At 33.8% G+C, this 26,417-nt stretch overlaps 1 protein-coding gene across 1 annotated transcript; it reads right to left on the minus strand.

The window, feature by feature from the left end:
* Positions 1 to 20,063: 20,063 nt before the first annotated feature.
* On the minus strand, positions 20,064 to 24,515 carry ACYB-2 (Cytochrome b561/ferric reductase transmembrane protein family). The gene is made up of 4 exons (XM_086456363.1): positions 24,311 to 24,515; positions 22,768 to 22,816; positions 22,479 to 22,678; positions 20,064 to 20,565 (listed from the first exon to the last, which is right to left on the minus strand). The coding sequence occupies exons 1-4, from the start codon at positions 24,452 to 24,454 to the stop codon at positions 20,266 to 20,268; spliced, it is 693 nt and encodes a 230-aa protein (XP_086312489.1). The 5' UTR covers positions 24,455 to 24,515; the 3' UTR covers positions 20,064 to 20,265.
* Between the last annotated feature and the right edge of the window lie 1,902 nt (positions 24,516 to 26,417).

A 26,417-nucleotide genomic window follows, 5' to 3' on the forward strand; every position in this document is an offset into this window, starting at 1 on the left:
AAGTTTTCGAGGGATTTGTTCTTTTGCTACGGTTACTGCGGTGACGATGATATCGTTTGTGGGCCGAACATGAGTAGCGAGTTTTTCAGGGAAAAACTCGTCAGATATTTTGTGTCATTGGCTGAAATCGGCCAGTAAGTTTTAATTTAAGATGAGTTTTAGGTGGACTGATCTCAACACGCACAAGATCTATCAACCGTTGGATTAGCGATTTTTGAGATTTAATGGCTACAGATCTAAAGAGCAAGTTAGACTATACCTATCGTATCATAATTACTGCAACAAAACCGATAACCGGTATTTTAGTTCAATTTTGATACAGACACCTACAAATGTTTGGCTGCAGACTGGAGGGTGATTTCTGTCCGTTCGATTGAGCGTTTTTTTTATAAGGGTATTTTATACCTCCTCATGTAAAATTGGTGATATTAGGTTTACCCTCTTGCAAAAAATACAAGATTATGGTTACCCCCTTGACCGTAAAGTCAACATTGTTTTTTTTCTTGATGATTTAACGGTGAAATTTTGATTTTTTTTTTCAAAATGATCATTAAATACTTAAATTACTAAATCAAAATTTCATCGATAAATCTTCAAGAAAAAACAACATTAACTTACTGTCAAAGGGGTAAAGATAATCTTGTAATTTGCAGGGGATAGACCTAATATCACTAATTTTAAAAGGGATGCTTCTAAAATACCCATTTTATAATAGGGTAAAGGATAATTTAGGTCCTAGAATCATGATTGAAAATGTATAAATCATATCTTTGAAAACATCAAACTTGTGGTTGTCTCATTGGCTTTCTCGCTACCTTCGTGAGTAAAATATTGTTTAATTATTCCGTGGCTTATTTTAGTTTTTATTTTTTAATGTGAATCATATGATCATAATCTGTCGATCAAATCAATAATAATTTTAACAAAATAATAACATTCATAATAGAATATTGTTTATCATTTTTGTTTCACATATAGTAAATGTTGATTTTAGTAGGTTTAGTATTATTGTAATCATCTCTACTAATTAGTTGAATATCAATTACTTCTTGTCTTCTTTTTTTGTTGTCAGGGTGTCCATACCCGTAGGCCCAATTAATAAGGACGAGACAACTAGTTTCTTAGAACACCATATCTTGCCTATATCTCTCAAGTATATACAATACCCTCATAAATCATATATACCAAGTAAGATAAAATAAATCCTCGTAAATAGTCGATGAGGGAGACTTGAACTTAAGACCTCTTTTTTTTTTTTTTAAGGAGACTTTGGCCACTAAACTAAACATAGAAGTCACATATAACCACTGTTATGAAATCTTAGTTTCTGATAAAATGTCCATGCACGTCTTGAGGCTCTTTTAAATGTTGACGACGAAATTCTCGACGCTATCGAATTTTGAGAGGGTAAACTATTTCCCAAAAATTGAAAACATGCCATGGAGTATTTTTGAAGATGTAGCAAATTTTGATACAATCACATGTATCAAAATTTGTTTTTCAGTTTTTTTTTATAGTTAAGATGTGAAGGGAATCTGATTGGACACGTAGGGGAGCGTGGGACCCACAACTGGGTAGTGTCACTCATGTCTAGCCGGTTTGACCAAGTGCCAAAACAAGGGGTACAAAGTTAATTCTTCGATTAGATTCACAAGCGAAGGGAACAGTAGAGAACTTTGTCGGCAACTCTTCTCTCTCTTTCTCCTGATTTTTTATTTTTATTTTTATTTTTACTCTTGGGCTTTTAAGATTCAGTTTATTTTATTTCATTTAGTTTTAAACGATTCATAGAATCGATTATTTAACTTAGGAGATCTCTAAAGGAAAAGAATATCCATTTGTTTGTTTTTTGGTCTAGACTACTTTTCGAATGGTGTAGTGGTGGATCAGCACTTGTACACTATTAACTTTGAATCAATCAAGTGGGGTTAGATCTGTGGAATCACTTTTTTTTTTAATCAATTATTTTATAACAAAAAACAATTGCAACCTTGATTGTTTGGTGGATTTGTCCAATAAAGTGCTTTTTGGAATCTAATAGCAATTGCAGAAGTAGTGAGGTGTTTTGTGGGAAGCAGTACTATTTGTAGAAAATTTTATTGTTATATTAATTAAACCATGAATTTTATTGTTATTGTGAATATTTATTTTTTTTTAAAAATGGTATGCTTTTGATTGACTTATACACAGGTCCCAACATTTGGTGAATATTTAAGATAATTCTTATGTTTTCAAGCTAGTAACATTTGTCTCTTTATCTTGGAATTCTCTTACTGACTAATAAAATGTCATCCTTTTCAAATTTTTAGTCAAAATTCCTCAATTTTTTTCTCTCAAAATCAGTCATCTTTAATCACTTAATTAAAAAATTTACCCATATCTCCATCAACCTCAAGATTTTATTCACTGAAGTCTTCAAGTCTCAAGAACAAAATAGGATTTTGGAGAAGTAGAAATTTTCAATGGAAAAATCAAGGATTTTTGTTGAGATGAGGTTGGAAACAATATTAAAGATGACTGGTATAATGAAGAAATAATCAGATTTTAAAGATAATTGATTTGAGAAGAAAATCAAAAGTTATTTGTTAAATTTTGAAGTTAATGAAGGGATTTAGGTAACAATGGAATTTTAGAAAACATAATGAGGAATTGAAGGAAGGTTGAAAAGGATGGATTGAAGATGAGATTGCATAAATCGAAAATAATTTACCATCGAGGTTAAAGAGTTTGAACATGATTGATTTTAATAAGAAAGTAAAAATGATTTTGGATTATAAATTGAAAATGAGGATTTGCAATTATTTCCATTAATCAATAATGGAAAAATGTCATCATTTTGAAAACACCACCTTAACTAGCTTACAACTTTAAATTAAATCTCAGTTACTATTCATCTTTTTTATTTAATTAAAAAGATAAACAACCATAAAATCAATCCAAGAAAAACTTATCACCTAAGATTTTCATGACAATTAATTTGTCATGGAGAGATAGGAGTTATATGAGATCCATGGTTTCAAAACTCGTTCGAGACTAAGTCGTCTCGATATCAGGGTATCAGGCATGAACGAGATGAACAGACAAGCCAATTTTTCGAATGAGATTTAATACCCCATGTTCATAGTTTAATTTTTTGGACCAGACGTCTCAAACATATCAGAAAACTCGTTCGAGACGACTTGACATTTGGCATTGACGAGATGAGACGAGACGCGAAATCGAGTTTTAAAACCATGATGAGATCACCACATCTTGTTATCCTTTCTAGTTGGTACACAATAAACAATGTGGTGGGCCCATGTATATGTCGACAGAAATTAGGAGAACAACACAACTCAAGAATATATGGTAGGTCGTTAGTGGGCCAATAGTAACAATACATGTAGACGCATCATGGTTGGCATTTAATTTCTTAAATGTACACATAAGGATAGATTGAATTGAGACTTGCCATATTGTCTAGAAAGATAAATAGATGGATAGATATCTTATAGTTCAACTGTGGAATATTTGAAAATTTGCCATAAAAGTGAATCCTTTATTTTGGTGTCCCAGTCTAAAGTTGAATAATTTGATTTCAATAAACTAAGGGCCCACCAAAAAGTAACTCATGGAGACGTTAGGGTTAAATGGGCCCCACATTTATATTCTACGGTTTCATAGCTTTACCCCCACTTTATTGTGATGTTTGTTTTGGTCTCTCTTTCCATTTTACCAATCCGTTCGGATAACGAGACCTCAATTTGATCAAACATTTTCCGACATAAGTACTTCTTTTGATTGTAAAATGTACCATTTTGAGACAATGTTGATGGAGTAATTTTTGCAATGTAGAGAAATTGTTTCTCGAAACATTTTAGTAAATATATTAAGGACTAATGATTTTCTAACACAGAGCCGTAAATCATTTGCATCGGGATATGTAGAATCATAAATCTGTTTATTGTGTATCCCGAGGCAAATGATCTGAGGTTCTATAATGGGAGCACATGATAGAGGGGGACATCAGATTATCACGATGTTTTGATCATTTTATTATCTTAAGATATTTTGGGTATATTAGTCGTTAATTTATAAATAACGACATTTTCTTCTAAAATAATAAAACATAATTTCTATATGAATTCAAATAAGAGTTGCAATCTAGAAGTGGGTCTGGATAATTTCTGCTTTTGACCCATTTTTTTTTTCCGTATAATATTTAAAAATTGAGTTATTACAATTAATAATTCCAAATTTAGTATCTGTATGAAATCTTAGTAAATTTATCCTCAAAAAAGTATTTAATATTTACTAACTAAATAATTATTTTAAAATTTAAAAATTAAAATCTTTTAAAGAAGGGGATTGTTTTTTCTAAGCATCGATGGAAGACTTGAGTGTACATTCAATGACCTATGGAGTACTTCCCAAAATTAAATTTATTGTATATGAGAGTATCTATTGTTTTGTGCATCTAAAGTTGTGAACGGAGTAAGTTCAGATTCGATCGTGTCGTGGACAACACGTAACAAACTCAATAATCATCAAGAGGGGAATTCTCACATGCAACCTAGCATTACTTGCTCTTCTCAACTCTCAAGAAATGAATTCTAGAAGTTAAATTTCTTATAATTCATCTAAACAAACCCTACCAATTACCGAGAAACATGGTTTTAAAACTCATTTTGGCGTCTCGTCCATGAACGAGACTGAGTGGTCTCAAACGAGTCTTTCAATATGTTTGAGTCGTCTTGTTCAAGAATGAGAAAAATGAACTATGATTTTAAATCTCGCCCGATACGTTTGACTTGTCTATCTGTCTCATTCGTGGATGATACCGAGATGTATCAGACAAGTCGTCTCAGTCTCGAACAAGATTTAAACCATGCCTAGAAATAGATTGGTTAGATTTTTGATTAGTGAAGAGTTTTATATAAGTTGATGGTTTAATTTAGTTCAAAGTCATAATAGAATATTACTTAAGAGACTCTATAAGAAAATATATTGAAAGTGGTCTTCTAAGGTGAACCTTTCATTCATATAATTATTAAATGTTGGACCACAGAATATTTTAGGCTTAGTTCTAAAGCCAGGGTGCCCTCGTGAGAGAATAGAGATTGATCTGAACCGGGTTTTGGTTCCATCAGTTGGTGACGCGTGACCCACACCAATATTTCTAGTGTGAATGAACTTGGCTGTAAGTCAGCAATAATGTAATTATTTTGTTTAAGAATCTTAATTTATAATACTTTTATATTGAATATGGACTATCTAAATAAGATCAATTTAGAAAATCAACATTTTCAAGATCCGAATGACGTCGGTGCAGATCACTTTTCCACGGATTTGTGAGTCCCTCAAAAACATGTCTAGCATGGTCATAGGAAAAAAAAACAAGTGTCGCCATAAATCAATGTGCTAAAGATACACGATCTATACACGGTTGATGTGGCAAGGACAGAGTACCATAGATCGTTTTTCCTTCTCTTTGGGATACATGAGGAAAAAAATCTACGATTTTGTGCCCTTGCCATGTCATCCACGTACATACCACATATTTTTAAACGAGTCAATTTATCATTAGCACGAACAACAAAAAAAAAAAAAAAACTCTTCCCCATCACCCTCAGGTATGTGGCATACTCTAGTTAATTTCGATATGTATTTTTTATTTATTTATAAGCAAACAAGTTAGTGAATAGTAGTTAATAGGTGGAGACGGGCTTTTGAACCCAAATTGTGGTATGAACACTTAAAGACTTGAGCAAATTTGCAAGTTCAAACCTTCAATTCTGATATGATTCTGCTTCGAATGTAAAGTCAATCAACAACTCAACAAAATGCAAGTTTGAGTTAAAGAAGATTATATAATTTTATCTTTCTTTTCTCTCATAGTGTAAATTTTCTCCTTTTGTTGGTAATTAATGGGAAACATGCTTTACTTATCCAGTTAGTCGAACGATTCCAAACTACTTTAATAATATAATTTTAAGAATTTAATATACTTTAAAATGAATCATTCATTAAAATATCTATTATGCAACTTTAGAAAGACGAACTACCTCTCATTTGGATGAGTTAAACTAGTGCATCATAGTCACAAAACTCAAGTTTTCAACAGGGTGTCCGATTTTAGTGGTTGAGAATCAAGACTATGACATGTACATAGGGATCACATCTATGGAGATGCCAGAAAGACTGTTGACAGGCATGCTTCTATGAAAGATAATTTGGGTTGTCAAATTCATCTCTTAGACTATGTTTGGATTGAGAGAAGTGGAGAGAAGAGAAAGTCATTAAGAAAAGAGATGAGAAGGGAAGGGAAGAGAAGAAAAGAGAAATTCAATTTTTCTCCACCATGTTTGGATTGACAAGAGAGAATTTGGGACAACTTTAAAATTTTAAAATATCTTGAAAGAGTTCTAGGGTAAGAGTTGAAATTATAAAATATTTTTAAAAGGTTTCTCTCCCTTTCTTTCATCTTCTCTCCACTTTTGGAGAGAAAGAAAACTCACATTTTTTTCTCTCCTCTTCTCATCCCACTTAACAATCCAAACAAGAGAAATGGAAATAAACTCATTTATTTTCTCTCATCTTCTCTCCATTTCTCTTAATCTAAACACAACATTAGTGATCTGTTATTTATTCTTGATTAGGATTGGAGTGGTATGTGTTATATGAGACTGTAATTAATTTGAGTTTGTCTTAACCTAGAAAATCTTTGAAAATGAAAAATGCATAGGGATCACATACACTTTTACAAAGACTACATGATCAAAACATGATGACAAATGCTTAAATCCAACAATTTGTTGCTCTAATTTTAAGGATAGAAATCATCTATTAGACTAATTTTAGGTAAATAGTAGACAAAACATCTATGAGAGTGGATCCAAATTTTGTGCCCCATGGCATGATGTGTGTATGTGAATCATGTCCAAAGAAAATTAAATAAATAAAACTTAGGTGTACTCTATACGATGTTCTTGGTAGATCACCCATTCTTTTGATTTGGATAGTTCAACCATTTATTTAGGTGATGAATACTTCCAACAACTTTATTTATGAAATAGCACTAATGATGGTGTCCATTGACAACCATGCACCTTAGTTGCATTATATCACTGCTTTTTATAATATCTGCCAACAAGTTTAAGCTGTCATAGACGTATAAAAGTTGTTTCCTCGAGCGATTAATCTTTAGCTTTGTCGAGCTCAATGGAATTCCTCGGCGATGTTTTGATTCCACTCGGCGTATATCACGGCCGACAGTGTGCTCCCTGATTGTCGGCTGTTAGCATCTTTTGCTGCTGCCACGTGGTGATCCTGGACGAAAGAGATTCTAAAAAGATATTTTGTGACGTGGCATTGAACCCTCGTGGACAGGTGTTCACCAGCGTAAATTTGTCGTATTGCAGCTGTACCCTTCAATAGCGAGTACGTGGGCCCTACCTCAAGTATGCTTGAGCTTTAGCCTAACCAAGTGGACATCAAATCACCAACTTGCAAGAAATTTTAGATTTATAAATGATACACGTGGACCAAATTTGCGCGTTACGATCAACAATTTGGATTAATCAAGTAGGATATCTGCTACTGCCCTAGTTTTAGAATTTGTTTGTGAATCATGATAATCTGAGTATCCCACGTGGCAAACTCAATCAACTATCTGACAAGTTAGGAATCATAGATCTACGCTCTTTGGGATACACAACTGCACTCCTCTATGAACAAGTGTATCTCAAGGAAATCATGTATCTCAAGGAAATCATGTATTCCAACAAGCACAAATCTACTATTTCTAAACTTGTCACCTCAGATAGTCAATTAAGTATAGTTGGTAATTACTCAGATTATCACTGCACTTTATTTATCCCACACCGTTTAATTATTATAACACAACAGTGGAAGAGGAATGGAGTTTGGGTGTGGATAACCATTCAATTATGTAATATATATATATATATATATATATATATATATATATATATATAGAGTTGCGTTATTACGACCCCCTTTGCGACACACCTTTTTGTCTTATATGGGCAAAAATGTTTGGAATGGGCTGATTTTTTGTGAGGATGATCTCTATGGTGAGGGGATCATCCTGGCAAAAAATCAGCCCATTCCAAAACTTCTAGACCGTCCGATTTTTGTTGAAAAATTATAGACCGTCCAATTTTTGTAAATCAATTTTGATGGGGTTAGAAGTTTTGGAATGGGATGATTTTTTGCCAGGATGATCCCCTCACCATAGAGATCATCCTCACAAAAAATCAGCTCATTCCAAACATTTTTGCCCATATAAGACAAAAAGGTGTGTCGCAAAGGGGGTCGCAAAGGGGGTCGTAATAACGTGACCCATATATATATATATATATATATATATATATAATGTTCTATTTAAGTGAGAACTATGTTACTCAGTTAGTTGTACGAAACATACTAATTTATGGTATAATTTGTATTGGGTTCATAAAATCAAGGGAATCACAAACCCACTAAATTTTAGTTAGTTTCGATGGATCAAAACATTTGGTTCAGTGAATCAAAGCATTAAGTTCGAGAAGTCAAATAATTTTTGATTGCTTCGGTGAATCAAATCAACTCATTATATTTTTCATTATTTATATTTAAAATTTAAATTATATATATATATATATATATATATATATATATATATATATATTGTATTTATATCTTGTGGACTTGAATTATACATGTGCACATGCGGACCAAGCAAACAAATATAAATGTTCTCTTTCAACTTTAACAAATAGTATATTTCTATACTTGAAAGACCAGCTCTCATGACACGTGGCATTTTTCTATAAGGTTTTTGGGAAAGAGTAAAAAGTAAAAGTAAAAGTTAAAGTGATGACTTTTGTCCTTTGGATTTGAATGTTTTTTATTGATATATATATATATATATATATTTTTAGAGAAACTCTTTCCTTACTAAGATAATGAGAAAAAAGATTTTGTTACGCCTCATCCACCGTCAAAAGGCCTCAAGATACATAAAATAAGACCTTGAGATTTCTTTTGAATCTCAAAGATTTTTTTTACCAATCTCGAGATCTTTTTTTATGATGGATGAGATTTAATAAGACCTTTTTTTCAGCACTAATCGGACTCACTTTTCAACTGTTCATTTTTCTCAATTACAATTATTAAAAAATCTTGATTAATTGAATTATGAAAGAAATGAGTCCAAAATAGTAAGCCACGCGGCACATTTTTGATCGTTTGTCATTGAAAATTTTCTTTCTCGAATGTTGATCTTCTCATTCCAAGAATGTAGAAGAAGGTCGCCATCACCATTGATTCTAAAACTAAGCTGTTTTGGTGGCCCACACCAGCTTCTCTCTAACATTCCCAAAAAAATTCTTGATATTTGGTTCATAAATGAAAAGTAATTATCTCTCCTTGTCTAAGTCATCTCATGATGCAAACGGCCGAGGCCTTTATTACTCATACTCGTTCTTTCATAAACATTTTATCTTTCTTTGGTAATTAAATCAGACTAGAAGGTGACATGTGCAAATATACATTATCATTAAGGTTTATTTGTAAATTATAATATTAATCAAAGAATATTTATTTATTTTTAAGATTTTACATAATAAAAAAGATATTTTTGTGGAATTACACTTTTCTTAATTTACCCTGATTATATTAAATTTTAATATAAAAAGTGGGGCATTATTATCACTCAAATTTTGGTGACAAACCACTTCTACTTCTCCTTTTCTACTTATAATAGTAAAGATGTTGATCTCGTGATAACTGAAGTTCTCTTCATTTTTCATTTTCACTTGTTCTCGAAGAAGATCTTGCCTTGATTCTCAAAGAAGCTCAAGAATTCTCGAAGACTAAAAAATAATTATGTTATACTAGGACTATATACGGAAACTTTGAAATTTTTTTCATTGATTAGGGATACAATTGTGAGTAATTCTAAACGACTTTTAAAATTTATCTTAGAAAATTCTAAAAAATATTATATATAATAGAATAGCAAATTCTTTAGACAAATCCTAATTTTGTATAAAGTGACGGTGTGTTTCTCATTAGATGTAAAGTCTGATGAAAGTCGTAAGGGTATAAGGGATAAAAAAAAAATTTCATACTACATTGAGTTGATGATTAGCTTGGGAGTAATAGAGAACACCTAAGGCAACGTTGGGAAGAACGTTAAACTATTAGACCTCATCTTACTATTATAATGAGAGAAGGCAGAGTAAAAATGATTTGACATTAAAATTTGAATTTCAAAAATACCCCCACCTTAACATTTAAAATTAATATAATCGAGGTCATTTTGTTCAAGAAATAAGAAAATTGCAATCTATCAAAATAACAAAAATATAAATTTTTACTATGTAATCTTCAAAACTGCCCTATTTTTAATATTTTAAATTACAAGTAAGCCCTTCAGATACAATTGCGGTTGTACGTGCTGACTTTTAATTTATATATAATATGTAAAAGGGTGTTAGCTTATGTCCCAAGGGTACACGTTAAGGTACATTAAATATACTTTCAAAATTGATTTTACTACAAAAATTGCCCTCAAGAAAAAACTTTCATACAAAAAATATCCACATATGCTTAGGTCCAAGGTGTTTTAAATGCACCTTAACATGTGCCCTTAGGGCACACATTAACAAAACCCTATATAAAAAATACTTTTGTTTTTTTTTTTAAGGTAGTCGAGGGTTTAAGCGGATCCCCAACCGCTAAGAAAAAGAGAAATCAAAACCTTACATAGGATTACCCATTTGCGTCATCCTCCGCCATCCTCCACAATACAATATAGTTCATCAATAAAATCTTGGGGTCTTAAGGTGTCCTCTTGGACACCATTCCAACACACCTTGATACGTTATAGGAATAAGCTCCTTATCATATCTGATCATTATTGGATTATCAAATGAATCATGATGGCATACCCAATCACTCCTTGACGTGATAAGTTTGGGAATTGTAGATAGATATGCTTCGGGACACATGACTGCACTTTCCCATAAAAAAGTGTATCCCAAGGGAGTAAGTATCCCGACGTGTATATATTTATGATTCTCAAACTTGTCCATAACATCAGAGATTCGATTGAGTATGCCACATTGCAAGTCAAATTATCAGGAATCTTATTAAATTAGTTAACCTTACCACTTCAGCCCCGCAAAAGTTGGGCCTACCCCATCTACCAATAATGAAACCTGACAGACTTTGACCCGGCAAGAGCCCCCAAAGCATGGGTGTTTTAGAATGATTTTTGGTTTGTCGCAATCTTTTGAAACAAATCACTAATGAAGGTTTTTTTTTTGGTGTGTGTGTGTGTGTGTGCAGTAGACTATGAGATTGGTTTGGTCAAATCATAAGCAATAAATAGTGTACTTGTTGAATATCGAAATCGAATATAGGTCAATGGTCATGTTTATGTGAGAGATTAATACAATTAATGTTGGATATTTAAGGAGATTATTTTAGTCACTTATATCACAAAGAGTGAGATTCAATTTGTAGGGAACATAATATTTTATGTATGCGTGTGAAGTGCATTACCACTTCATTAGAGAGAAGTTAACATGCATTCATCTTTACAGAAGGATTCCCATTTATGAATTTCTTTAAATTCAAATTTAACCTTTTTTTCCACGTAGTGGCCCTTGAAACAAATAATTTCAAGACATATATATTATTTTGGGAAAAGTCATCTAGGGTTTCTTTTTAAGGGATTAGGAGAAACATTCTCTCTATTCTTGTTTTGCTAGAGATCTCTAAAACTGTAATATATAGCGTGTTTAGATTTCAGTATGATATGTGGACGTTGACACACTGCCGAATCATGTAAATCTTTATGTTAGTATATGATCTCTTTTATTTTCTGCTTCGTCATGTTTTTTCACAGATCCCAAGACCTAAATTCAAAACCCATCGAATCCTCCTTCATGGTGCCCACTAACCCTTCGAGTACAAAAAAGCAGGATGTCGTGAACTCCCACATTATGCTCATGAGTGCACAACATATTCTAGTGGGGTGCTTAAAATTTTTGGGTAATTACAATGCTTGTATGATTTTAAACTCTCTCTCTCTCTTCAATTATATATTTTAATTATAAAAGTGGGTTTAATCATTATGTGATTAATTTACGATGACTTATTTTTTCTTGATGTTTAAGCAACAATACACCCATCTAAAGTATTTAAAATCATGGCCAATCAACTCATCAAGATAATTATATCAGTTTAAAATATCTTGAGTAAATCATGATTCATTTTATAGGATGATACTTAATGGTACCACTGTCCAAAATGTCTTCAAAATATATATATATATATATATATATATATATTCCTTCCTTTAAGTCTGATATTTGATTTCTAGCCATTCATAATGCTCAAAGTTCAATAAGAGTACAATTTTGAAGGGAACCGTGTAATTCTCTGAATTTTTTCAAAATTTTTATAAAATTCTCCGAATTGGAGACTAGCCAATTAAATTTACGAATCAACGAATTTATCAATTAATCATTGAAAATTTACCCTCAAAGTTTATTTTCTTCAACATTCAAAAATCTCAAGAACAATATAGGGATTTGAGGGAGGTTTAAGGTGATGGGTATTGTTAAGAATCCAAAAACACAATTTGTATATTTTTCGAAAATTTCCCCATATTTTAACATAAGTTTCCCTAACTTTTTTATTTTTATAACCGGGTATCCCAGTAGATAGTGGACTGGGTCCGTATCTGGGCTTTTTCCAGTCCATAGACCATAGTCTTTGGGCACATGCAACGCATGTACATCACACAAACCAGGTAAGTGAGGGTGTGCCCTCGCGGGTGGCCCCTGAGGAATTAGTGCTCATACTGGGTATCGAACTCACGACCTATGGCCATTAATCGCTTATCGGTCCGAAATTCCCATTGAGCCAACCCCTCTAGAACATATCCAAATAAACCGTATCAAACCCCCACCAAATAATTATCGAATCCAAACTTTGTTACGAGAGAAGCAACAGCACCGTTTTTAGTCCGGTCCAGTATTTGTAACTTCATATATTAGTATGGCTACTAATTGATTGGATTTTGGCCCGGCCCATCATGGATACGATTTGGAGTGTTACTTGCTCTTTTAGTTTTCAAGTCAAATCAGACTAGGTCCTATTCAATTTTAAGGGCCGGGCTCATGTTGGAAGCAAACATGTTGGTGGCCCAGTACATGAAAATATGCTTAGTAATCCAGCCCGTTAACAGGCCTGAATACTTGCAGGCCGGCCCAGCATCACAAGACATCTTGTTATGACACGTAGTCTCCGATCTCGAGAATATTAATAAAAGGAAAAAATTTGATAAAACATGCGAACACGTGGGAACATGCTTTCATTTTCAAGAATCGAGTAAAAAAGGCATCAAAACCAATGGCTGTTTCAGTAAATTTTAAGCCAAACATTACCCCTGTTTGGTAAAACGTGGGACTGAAGCCCACAGAATATCAGTATTTCTACCACCTCTCCACTCTCTATAAATTCCACTCAACAGATTCCACTTTGCACGATACACGCACAAAGAATACAAATATTTGCGTATTTTTTGTGAAAATTTGCAGAAATATGGATGTATATATTTCTGAGGAGTATGTTATAAGTCGAAGAAGAGAGAAAAAAGCTGCAGTCAACAATGCAAGAAAAAGGTCAGAAATGGTGTCAGATTCCGGCAAAGTAGAAAAGGAAAAGATGAAATCTCAGCCGTCAGATTTTAGATTTGGGAAGGAGTTTTTGGTTTCCGGTGGACTAAGCAATGACTTTATTTTCAATTGCTGCTCAGCATGAATCTTATATACATCTTCGTTTTTTTATATATATTTTTTTCTTAAAAACTAAATATGTGTATAATGTCGTTGGACACCAAGCGTCCAACGTTGTTGGACACTAGAAAAGAACTACTGTTAACTTGTTTAGTAAGGAAAGGGTTTCACCATTGCCATAAGAGAAAGTTTTTTTCGTAGAATATTCTGATCTTGGCCCATTGCGTGAAAATGCTGAAATCTAACGGCTAGAATGATCTTTAGAGTGGGCGGGCCTGAAGATTTTGCCACGTGTTGGTTTTTTGTATGTCGGGTTATATACAATGATACTGATTGTAGACAGAAAAGTAATAACTGAGTATATTAATTAAACATTAAAAATAAATAATGCAGAAGTCTTTTACAGCATCATCTGACCATCGTGGTTAAATGGGCTTTTATGATGTGTCCTAGACGGGTTTTAAAGCCCATAATTAATGAACAAAAGCCTGAATCCAGCTGTTACAAATCACCAAAAAAAAAGGAATTGGTCCACATGTCCGCAAAAAATTTATTTCCAACTATCCTAAAAAATGGTGTCAGAAAGTGGTTGATTATGCTTGGACAAATTGCACTCGAAAAAAACTTTTCTTAGGTTTCTACCTAATGTGTCAAAATGAGTCTTTTATCTCTTTTTTGACTTTGTTTTCCCTTCCATTTTATTTAGGAAAGCATCTGTATATGTATAATTTTTCATGAAAAATAGATTTTATATCCCAAAATTATAAAATTACCGACGTTATGCATGTTGTGGCATGGTTTTAAAACTTGTTTTGATGTCTTGTCTCGTCTTGTCCGTGAACGAGACTGAGTGGTCTCGAATGAGTTTTCTGATACATCTGAGACGTCTCGTTCAACGATAAGAAAATGAATGTTGGATTTTAAAATTTGTTTTGACGTCTCGTCTCGTCCGTGAACTAGATTGAGTGGTCTCGAATGAGTTTTCTGATACGTTTGAGACGTCTCGTTCAACAATAAGAAAATGAATGTTGAGTTTTAAATCTTGTATGATACATTAACTTATCTGTCCTTCTCGTTATTGGGCGATACCAAGACGACTCGGACAATACATCTCGATTTGGGATGAGTTTTGAAATTGTGGGTTGGGATGTCCTTTAATACAGGTGGATCAATGGAAATATGTGGTCTCCAAAATATCCCAAGATCACATTGAAAAAATGAAAAGAAAAAAATAGAATCTCTCAAAGTTAATAAAATATAGAAAATCCAACAAGATCTAGTTCTAGTCCGGTGCTCATGAAGAAAAGGAGAAGATGAAATCTAAACCGTTGGATTTTAGGTTTGGGAAGAAGTTTTTGGTTTAGTGACCTAAGTGGGCTTATTATTTTCAAATAGCTAGAATGATCTTTTTAGTGGGTAGGTTTACAATTTTAGGGATTAGTGGGTATGAAGACTTCTCCACGTGTTGGTTTTTGATATGTTGTTCCCAGAATAATAAAAGTAATCAGTAAATATTTTATTTTAAATAGAGTAAGACTAGACTTAGTAAGTTAGTAAGATTTCAAATCTTACTAAGGGTCCCTGAGCTCATCTTGTGGCATCCAAGAAGATAAACAAAACATGTGAATTCTAATTTTACATGGTATTAGAGCACTATTTTTGCATTAGAGATTTAATTCACAATGGCCAACGTTTAACCAAGCAACTCCAAAATTGAGTCCATCGAACCCTATTCCATCCATCATTTCGATAGTCCCACCACGGTCCTTGTTTCCCCTCCCCTACAAATCATGGGATCGTGCCATAGTTATGACCTTATGTGCTAAAAACAAACTTGGATTCGTCGACAGTTCGATTCAAAAGCCAAAATCTGGCGATGAAATATCTTCGTGGGAACGTTGCAATGACTTGATTAGTAGTTGGATCCTTAACTCAGTTTCTTCTGAAATCCGCACAAGCATTCTTTATTAAAACACCGCACGGGATATCTGGACCGATCTTTATGACCGTTTCTCTCAATCTAATAACCCCAAAGTCTATCAACTCAAACAATCCATCTCTGCTCTCAAACAAGAAAATCAATCCGTTTCTTCATATTTCACCCACCTCAAATCTCTTTGAGACGAACTCAATTCCATACACATTATTGTACCATGCATTTGTAGTCATGGAAAGTCATTTGTTGAACACTTTCAACAAGATCGAGCCATGGAGTCTCTCCAAGGCCTTCATGATAGATTTTCAGTCATTCGTAGTTAAATCCTCCTTATGGAACCTCTCCTTTCCACAACTGGATCTATGCTTTCATCCATCAAGAAGAAAAACAATAAGAAATCAATAATTCATATATCCCAAGTGTTGAATCTGCGGCTCTTCATGTTGGTCATTCCACCTCATATCCTTCCAAACGTCAGCAACCCTTCTGTGATCATTGCAATTGTCACGGCCATACATGTTACAAAATTCATGGCTACCAATCGAAGAACAAAAATCATGTTCCTGCTATGATTCCGCCACCTACTCCACCAACCAACATGTCGTATCTCACATCAGTACAACAAGCTTGCCTTCTACAATTCTTGGGATCTGATTCAACAAACATTTCACCAATTCCAACGATAAACCTCGCTGGTATGATATCACCTTCTTTTTCTACTTCTTGGATAGTAGATTTGGGTGCCTCCAATCGCATATGTTTTAATTTATCTTCCTTTCACACATGATAAAGCCTCACCTCACTTTTCTATTCAATAACCGGATGGAACTCAAGCCTTAGTTCATCACATTGGCACAATACATTTCTCATCCAATTTGATATTTCATAATATTTTTCATATTCCTACTTTTCAATACAATCTACTATCTAACTCACAATTAACTCGATCTCGTAATTGTGAAGTTATTTTTTTCTTATCTCATTGTGTGTTTCAGGACCCACAGATGAAGAATCAGATTGGTCGGGGTGATTTCAGATATGGTCTCTACTATTTATCTTCAACTTTTACATTTTTAGTTTTACCCACAAATAATTTTGACCTTTAGCATTGGCGCCTCGGTCATCCATCTATCTCTAGGCTTAAATATTTAGTTGAGAAATTTTCTATTATTTTTCTTTAATTTTAAATGTTATTGTAATGTTTGTTTGCAAGCAAAACAATATAGATTGTTATTTAATAAAAGTATTAGTTTTAGTACTAAGCCTTTTGAATGAATTCATTGTGACATTTGGGAGCCTTTCTCTTTACCCTCTTATAGTGGATTGCATATTTTTTCTTACTATTGTAGATGACTTCTCACAATGTACATGGATCTATTAATGCATGCTAAAACCGAAACTTCCAAATTTTTAATTTATTTTTTTAACTTAATACATCGTTAATTTCATACTAAAATCAATAATATTCATTCTAAGAGTGGTGATATATTTTTACCCCAACTCCAACATTTTCATTCCGATAATGGGACTAAACTTTTATCTAAACCTATACAATCATGGTTTCTTGAAAATGATATTATCTATCAACGTAGTTGTGTTGCCACACCACAACAAAACAGCGTTCTTGAATTCAAACATCACCATCTTCTTAATGTAGCTCATGTTTTACGTTTCCAAGCACATCATCCCCTTACTTTTTGGGGTGAATGCATTCTCACTGCCTCTTATTTATTGGGGATCAACCCACACAATCCAACAACATTAGATCTAGCACCATAGAACATCTTCACTGGTGCCACATCATTGCCACTTATGGACATACCTTCTAATTGTACTGAGTCAACTAAGGTTATGCCCATGGACTCAATTCCCAATGGTGCTAATCTCGTTGGCCCAATACTAGATGCCTCCATAAATCCAACTGTGTCATCTTCCAATGACAATCCTCCTATATCTCGTCCTACTCGAGACCGACGTCTCCTAGCTTATTTAAAAGATTTCATTTGTTTCTCGGTTTCTATTAATATAAAGTTTTCCATCTCCTATTACTTATGCTTTATTAAACTTTTTATGCCCCATAAAGTGTACCTCACTAAAAACTCCCAATGAATCGTCATCTATCACCCAAGCTATTAAATTTTCGATTTGGCGTGATGCCATGACAAAAGAAATCAATGCTCTTGAGGTCAATAACACATGGACCTTCACTCTATTGCCCAATGGAAAACGTCATATTGGTTGCAAATGGATTTACAAAATAAAATATCGTTCCGACGGCTCAATCAAACGATACAAAGCTCATTTACTGGTTCAAGGTTTCAATCAAGTTAAGGGCATTGACTATCAAGATACCTTTGCCCCAATTGCAAAGCTTGTCATTGTTCGAGTTCTCCTCTCTATTGTCATGGTTAAGGGATGGACCTTACACCAACTGGATGTTAACAATGTTTTTTTACAAGGCTCTCTTGATGAAGAAGTTTATATGAAAATTCCCCCTGGCTTCTCTCATAAGGGGGAAACTCGAGTCTATAAACTTAACAAATCATTATATGGCCTAAAGCAAGCCTCACAACAATGGTTTTTCAAATTCTCGACCACCTTAATCCAACAAGGTTTCAAACAATCCATTTCAAACTATAGCTTATTTACTCGAATTGAGGGGTCCATCTCATTATTTGTTTTTGTTTATGTTGATGACATCCTCATCACAGGAAACAACGATGACACTATCAAATCATTCATAATTTTTTTCAAAATAACGTTTTCCATCAAAGACCTTGGCAATTAAAATATTTCCTCGGTATTGAAGTTTCACATTCTCCTAAAGGCGTATTTCTCTGCCAACAAAAATATATCCTAGATATATTACACGATGCCAGTATGTCCGCTACACATCCTTCTATGTTCCCTATGGAACAACAACTACGGTTAACACCCACATTTGGGATCCTCACTCTGACCCAACACCATATAGAAAGACTCATAGGATGTCTCTTATACCTTACTATTACACGGCCAAACATCCAATATTTCGTAAATACTCTCAGTCAATTTATGTAACAACCACATACTCATCATCTTGATGTTACAAATCGCATCCTCCGTTATCTTAAAGGATCCATTGGTAAATGAATTTTCTTATCCTCCTCAAGTGATCTATTTCTTTGTGGTTACACTAACTTTGATTGGGCAAACTGCCCAACAACACAGAAATGCACCATTGGATATTTTACAATGCTAGGCTCTAGTCCTATCTCTTGGAAAACTAAGAAACAACCGACTGTCTCGCTTTTCTGTTGAAGCTGAATATTGAGCATTGGCAAATGTTTCGTGTGAATTACAATAGCTTAAATCCATCCTGTAAGAATTTGATATTTCCCATCCAGCATCTATTTCTGTATTCTACGACAATCAAGCCGCCATCCATATTGTACAGAACCCAATTTTTCATGAAAGAACTAAGCACATCGAAATTGACTACCACTTTGTTCGAGAGAAGATCACCGCAAACATTATTCAGCTTTGCTTCATTCTCTCTCATGATAAACTTGCAGATTTATTTACAAAACCAATTGGTGCAAAGGCATTTCAACGACTCACTAACAAGTTAGGTGTGGTCGACATCACCAACCTCACTCCAACTTGAGGGGCAGTATTAGGACTTGTATCTCCTAGATACGTTGAAATTAGAAGATACGTTGAGATTCTCCTACAAATTCTCAATTGCGTTGAAGACTCCAACAAATCCTCCTTTAATTGAAGAAACATACTTTTTAATTATTCTTTCTTCATTGTAAATCCTTATTTTTAGTTAAAAATCTAGAATTAATTATTTAATATTTTTATTTTTCGTATTTAGAAGATTTATTCAAATCTTGTTAAACCGGTAATCTATACGATTCATTCATCTTCCATAGGAGAAGATAAACAAAACATGTGTATTCCAATTTTACAAATCTCATCCGAGGCATTGACTACTCGTCCAAGACGTCTCAGTATCGTCCACCAACAAGATGGATGGACAGGCCAAACATATCGGACGAGATTTAAAACTACAGTTCATTTCTCATTGTTGAACGAGACGACTCAAACGTATCGAAAAACTCGTCCAAGACCACTCGGTCTTGTTCATGGACAAGACAAGACGTCAAAACAAGTTTTAAAACCAAGGTCCAGACCGCTTCAATTAGTCCAAATGCTGGTCCATGCCCATTTTCCTAAACCTGGCCTGATTAATAATTGAGCTGTATTGGGAGTGGTGGCCCTCGATGGGCCAAGCCGCACTTAACAAAACAAACACAGTCCATTCAAACCTCTATCATGCATACAGATTCAAGAGAACAACATAGATAAGCAATAGTGCACATCATTAACGTGGGTACACAAACGGTTTTCAGTTTGACATACAAATAAGACTCTCTTGCATCCCCTAGACTACTAACAAATAACTTATATAGATGAATAGCTGAAACAAATAAATCCCCTAGACTATTAACAAATAACTTATATAGGAGAATAGCTGAAACAAATAACTTATATAGATGAATAGCTGAAATCATCTTCAACGTGAGCTGGAGAAATAGCCGTTAACAGAACGAAGACTCCAAATAAAATGGTAACAATGGCAGTGAAGTTGACGAGGTATGCCTCAGACCCATACTTGTCGACGCCTGAACTCTCTAGGAAGGTAAGCTTCTCCAGAAATCCTAATGTAGCTGTGCCGAGGGCCAACACGTACAAAATGAGCCCAAACACCACGTGCCAGGGAAGAGATTCTGCTCTAAAGGAGGCTGATCCACCCGGGTAGAAGAACACCACAAATCCGAATATCCACTGCAAATTATCTCACATCCCATTTCAAACATAGAAGTGGAATATATCACATCAAGGTATAGAAGGGGAAAAAAAGAATTATATGGCATTAAGGTCTTCGATGATAAAGAACGGTGCCAAGTCAACATCAACAACAATAAAGCCTTATCCTAAAGATTAGGGGTTGGCTAGACGAATCTTGTTCCCTCATCCCACTTTGTTTAAAGCCAAGCCTTCTGGTATTTGTATTCACTATCTCCATCCATGTTCTTCATTTAGCATGAAGAGTATTCATGAAAGAATCCATGTATGAGATCAAAGGATGATCTGAATGAGAACCATGACCCACTAAAGAAATGTGGGTCTCCATTGAACTAATGGTGTGAGTTGATAAGAATCACATGTGAGAACCTACTAATAATTGTTCGTGAAGCCAGGCACATAACAATGTGCCTACTTGAAGTTCTGCCTACTTGAAGTTATAGCAACAAAGTTCTACCTAGTATCCTAGCAAGTCGAGTTGACTTTAAGACACAACCATCCCTAGCTTAACCAGCCTGGACACTAAGTAAATTGATCAACCCAAACAAGTAAATAAAAATAGTTGTGCCAGTTGCCCATAAGAAATGGTGTCCGAGAGACCTTATAACCCCTTTGCCCTGACTTTATCTCCCCTAGGCCTTGCTAACTTGATGAGTTGATTCCCCTCGGAGGACCTAATTGCCATGAACTTGGCCAACTTGAAACCTTAGATGACTTGATCGGGACATACTCGTCACAAAGCAATCTATGCACCTGACCAACTTGAAACCTTAAATGACTTGATCGGAACATATTCGTCACAAAGTAACCTATGCACATGAAGAATCATTACCAACATAAATGTGCAAGGCACTGAGAGTCACGATGCCATGTAAGCCCCTGACAATGTTTGTGGAAGTACGTATAAATATCCTTCTTGGGGGATTGCAGAACTTCCATCACCTTGGATTACTCTTCTTTGTGACTTGAGAGCCCCAAAACACTTAAGCACCAGTGTTTTTTTAGGTAAGACTTTCCACTACCATTGAGAGGAAGCCTGAAGAGGCTTTTAGAAATGGATGGTGAAAATCAACTTATGATGATTTTCCACCGACAACACATACTATCTACCACTCTAAATAATCTACAACAATTGTAGAGAAACAAATAATACCTTCCTCGCAAGTTTGGACATTGGATATGCAATTATGTTATAAAGAAATTTTAGATCATTAGTGAAATGAGTAGAAAATGCATCACAAAAAATTAAACTCAACAGGGGTGCAACTTGGATGAATCCAACCAACGTTGGCCCGAACTTAGGAATTCTCTACTTCGAATTGGGTTCAAGCTTGGATTTTTGAAGCCAAACAAAGTTAGTTTGAGGCCGATCCAACTTCTATTGCAAATTGTAATTACTCTATATCATTGTTACATTGACACTTTCGACTTTGGATTTTTTTCCTATGCAATTGTGTTGAGACGACATGGCACAACACATCTAGGCCTTTGTCATAAATATGATAAAACTAATTTTCCTTATTTTTTCCACAAAGGAATCCACATTTATAATATGGATCTTGTATTCTAGCAACCTGACTAGCTATCTCACTCCAAGTTTCCTTCATTTGGCTCAAGCCATTAGAATGCCACCTTTGAATACCTTGACACTTCACACTTGTGCCTAATGTATATATGTTTTTACCTCTATTTTAAAGCTGAATCTGTCACCAAATCAACCTAACCAAAACAAGTTCTTAGACTCGAAAAGCTCAGGTTGGAAGAATTGGACTTGAATTTGGGCAGAGTTGTCTAAACCTCGGATTGGGCTTTAGTTGACTCCCAACCTGACCACCTAATCAGCATTCCTAATAGCCAGCAAGTAATACAAAAACATAAATACTTGTATTTACCTGAATACCGTATAGGATTATAGTTCCAAGCCCAATCCAAGAGTGCAAGCTGTACAAATTGGCGATGCCACTCTCATTGTGATTTTTGAACGCAGCATAAATTCCCACAATTCCAATTATTAGTGCACACGCATGCAGAATCAAATGTATTAGTTTCTTCACTTTTTTGCTCAACGGAAGAGCTTTGTAACTGATTATGGCTGCAATTTTAGTAAATTAATCATGTAAGAAAGAAAGAAAAAATAAATTAGAAGCATAAGAAAGGACATTCAAAGCATCATTTACTCACCTTCACCACCTAAGATAATGAAGCCAATTAGCATTAAAACTGGATGAATCTGCAAGTAGAACAGAAATAAAAGTCAAAACGATGCAAAAAATTAAACAAGAAAAAAAAACGAAGAAGAAAACAAACACCCATCTAAAGAAATTGCAAATATACTACGACATCCGTGAAAATTACTAAGGTCTACATAATTTCATCCTTATTGAGTCATATTTTGCTAATTTAATTCTATCTTGAGCCATATCTTCAAGAGAGACGTGTCTTCATATTTTTTAAATTGAATTATTCTTAAATGCTCTTCACCCCCAATTTGCTCCTTGATCTATTTTTTTTCTCTGATTGGTAAACCTGTTTTTTAATGGGATCAGTAACTTGGTGATGGCGGGAAAACCCAGGTCTACGATGTCCATACCACAATTTAAATAACATAATTGGATTTTGTAATGAGTAAGGGCCATTACAGTTAGTTACATAACTATAGGGACAAAAGATGGTTACTCTGCACAAGTAAACTACATTTCAGTCATTGTGGCAATACTTCATGTAATTCATAACATGGTTTCAAAACTCGTCCGAGACGTATCGCCCGGGTCATCTCAGTATCGCCTAGCAACAAGACAGACAAACAAGTCAATGCGCCGGACGAGATTTAAAACCCACGTTCATTTTTCTCATTGTTGAACGAGACGTCTCAAATGTATCGGAAAACTTGTCTGAGACGACTCGGTCTCGTTCATAGACGAGAAGAGACGTCAAAACGAGTTTTAAAACCATGATTCATTAGTAAGAAAATAGATTAGACTTTAAATATGGTAAATTTTATTTAGGGTGATTTAGAGATGCCCCTTTGGATTTCCGTGAATATTTTTATTAGAGAATAAGATGCATTTGATATATTGTATCAGTGTAAATAAATACCCTATTAAGGTTCATTCAATAATCCTCCAATAGTCATCAATAATTTCTAATTTGGCCAATTTAAGTTCGTTATCCAAAACAAAAGGATAGAGAGTTTCTATTGGCACCCCAACTTTTACTTATTCTCAGTCCTTGACCATTTTTTTTTCATTTTAATTGGGATGTAATAAGTTAGAGTTGGGGTGCCAATAGCAGCTCTCAATATCTACCAAAATGTAGATAGATTTTAAGCATCAAAGATATAACACATTATATTTAAGCATAAGATAGTTAATTAGAAAAAATATATATATATATTGGATCAAAGCTTTGGTTTTTTAAAAAGAAATTACTATCATTATAAATAAGTTCAAAGAATTAATTCCTAATTAAACATAAATATCCAATAATTGTAATCGAAACCATAAAACTAAAAAACATCAATTAAAAAGATTGAACTCGAAATTTGAACAGAAATCCCTAAAGAGATTAGAAACCCTAACACTACGAACTCCAATTTTGAGATTGTACATTTCTGTTAAAAGAAAGACATACGATCGTCACATAGAACCCAAAATTCAGGAAAAAAAAAATTCATGATTTCTTTTTCCGGAAAAATAAAAACGAAAAAGTAGATAAAGGGGCGTACATTGAAGATGAGATTTTTGTTGGTGGCTTCGAAAGCTAATCCTCCTCTGAAGTGTATGCACCAAACCAACACCATAACCGATGCTGCGATGGCCAACACGTGCGCTACGTACGTGAATAGTTCTGCCTTTACTCCGATCGCCATCTGTCTTCCTTCTTTCGCTCGCTCGCTCGCTCGTTCGTTCCAGTGGTCAAGACTCGAGTCTCGCTAGCCTCTTTAAATATAATAATATAAAGTTTTTACGACCGTACGTGATCATCGGTTGGCAATCTTACACGTCCCTGTCCCTCGACTCGAAAATTATCCAAAATTGGATCAATCCGTTTAATACGATTATTAAATGGGTTAGATCCGAATTAGGGATGTTGACACATCATTCGGTCGTTAATCTATAATTTTAAATATATCAATAATTTTTTTTTTTAAATTAATTACTTATTTTTATGATAAAATTTGATTCATATTTAATGATATTTAATTTATGTTTTTAAATATTAATTTATTTCACTTTATTTTTAATAATAATAATTTTATTTTTGATAATGAAAATAAATTTATTTATTTTAATAAAGATTAAAATTTTATAAAATAAATTATATATGAATCTGATCAAACATATTTATGTATAAATGGGTTGGATTTGATTTTAAATTGTGGACATAATTATTAAATAGGTCGGGTTTAAGTTTGAGTTTGGCAAAATTTTATGATACCCTCACCTCAACAAGACTCGGACATGGACCCGACCCAATCCATTGCGACCCCTATCATAAATGAGCTACGAAAATATCCTTTACTGCTTACTGCCCTATATGAATGTACGTTAATAACCTTGTACATAGATGACGTCATTGATGACGTTCTTATTAATAGCAAATCTGTGGTATTTTTAGCCAATCAGGCCATCGACCACACAACTGTTCCTTACTAGAAAGGAAAATGCTGAAATGACAAATAGAATTTACTAGAATTCTCACAGGTCTGACGTGGGATATGCACATAATCATAAGATATTTTTTCTTGTGATACGTGTAAAAATTATCTAAGATTATATATACATGTCCACGTCAGAATTGTGAGAACAAAGTAAATCCTGTGTCACCCCAGCACAACCCGAAAAGAAAAATAGATTCAATTAAATGATCAATCTATATTAGTTTAATTGACTGCATGGTCGATGAGATCTTTTGAGATTTAGATCATCAAATGCAACCAAGGACATTCCTTAATTAATATCTAGGAATTATTCACCATATATTGAGACAAGAAGATATTTCTCCCACCTAAGGGCACGCGTTAAAGTACAATAAATATACTTTGAAAATTAGTATGTGAAGGTATTTTGGTAAAAGAATAATTTTTTAAGGGTATTTTTTAAATAAAATCCAAACTGTATTTACTAATCCTTGAAAAACTCTTTCCTCACATAATTTGAGATCTATTATTAGCACCCCAACTTTGAAACGGGTAGGCCACTTGAAATTTTGAAGGAACCCTTATCTTATTACATGACACTGGTATTTTGAATTTATGTCAAACTCATACATTTCCTCCAAAATTTTAAATATCTCCTTGAAAATGCCACATGTAATCCAATAGTGAGCGTTTCTTAAAAAATTTCCAACTTTTACTTATTACACCTCAATTTCATAAATTATTTATTACACCCAATTAATGATTAAAACACACTCTTGAAACATCACAAAGATTTTGCTGAAATTATAATCTCAACATTACAAAATATTATAACATTCGTTCAAATAATTTCAGTAGTTGTTTTATAATTATGATTGGGTTCATATAAAATCTTAAATTAAAAAAATAAAAATCTAACAAAACAAAAGAGCTTCTATTGGCACCCCATCTTTTAAATATTTTCAACCATTCACTTATTTTTATTTATTTTTAATTAGTTTAAAGTTTTTACGACCGTATGTGATCATCTTCTATTTTAGGGGTAGCAGTCTTAACATATCCCCCTACTCGAAAACTATCCAAAATTAATGGGTTTGGATCAAATCTAATTGGATTTGTATCGTAACAATGTCAATCCGTTTAATACGATTATTAAATGGATTAGATCCAGGTTAGGAATGTCAACACGTTT

This window comes from Akebia trifoliata, chromosome 10 (assembly GCF_017979445.1).
Source record: "Akebia trifoliata isolate Shusen 1 chromosome 10, ASM1797944v1, whole genome shotgun sequence".
NCBI classification, from domain to species: Eukaryota; Viridiplantae; Streptophyta; class Magnoliopsida; order Ranunculales; family Lardizabalaceae; genus Akebia; species Akebia trifoliata.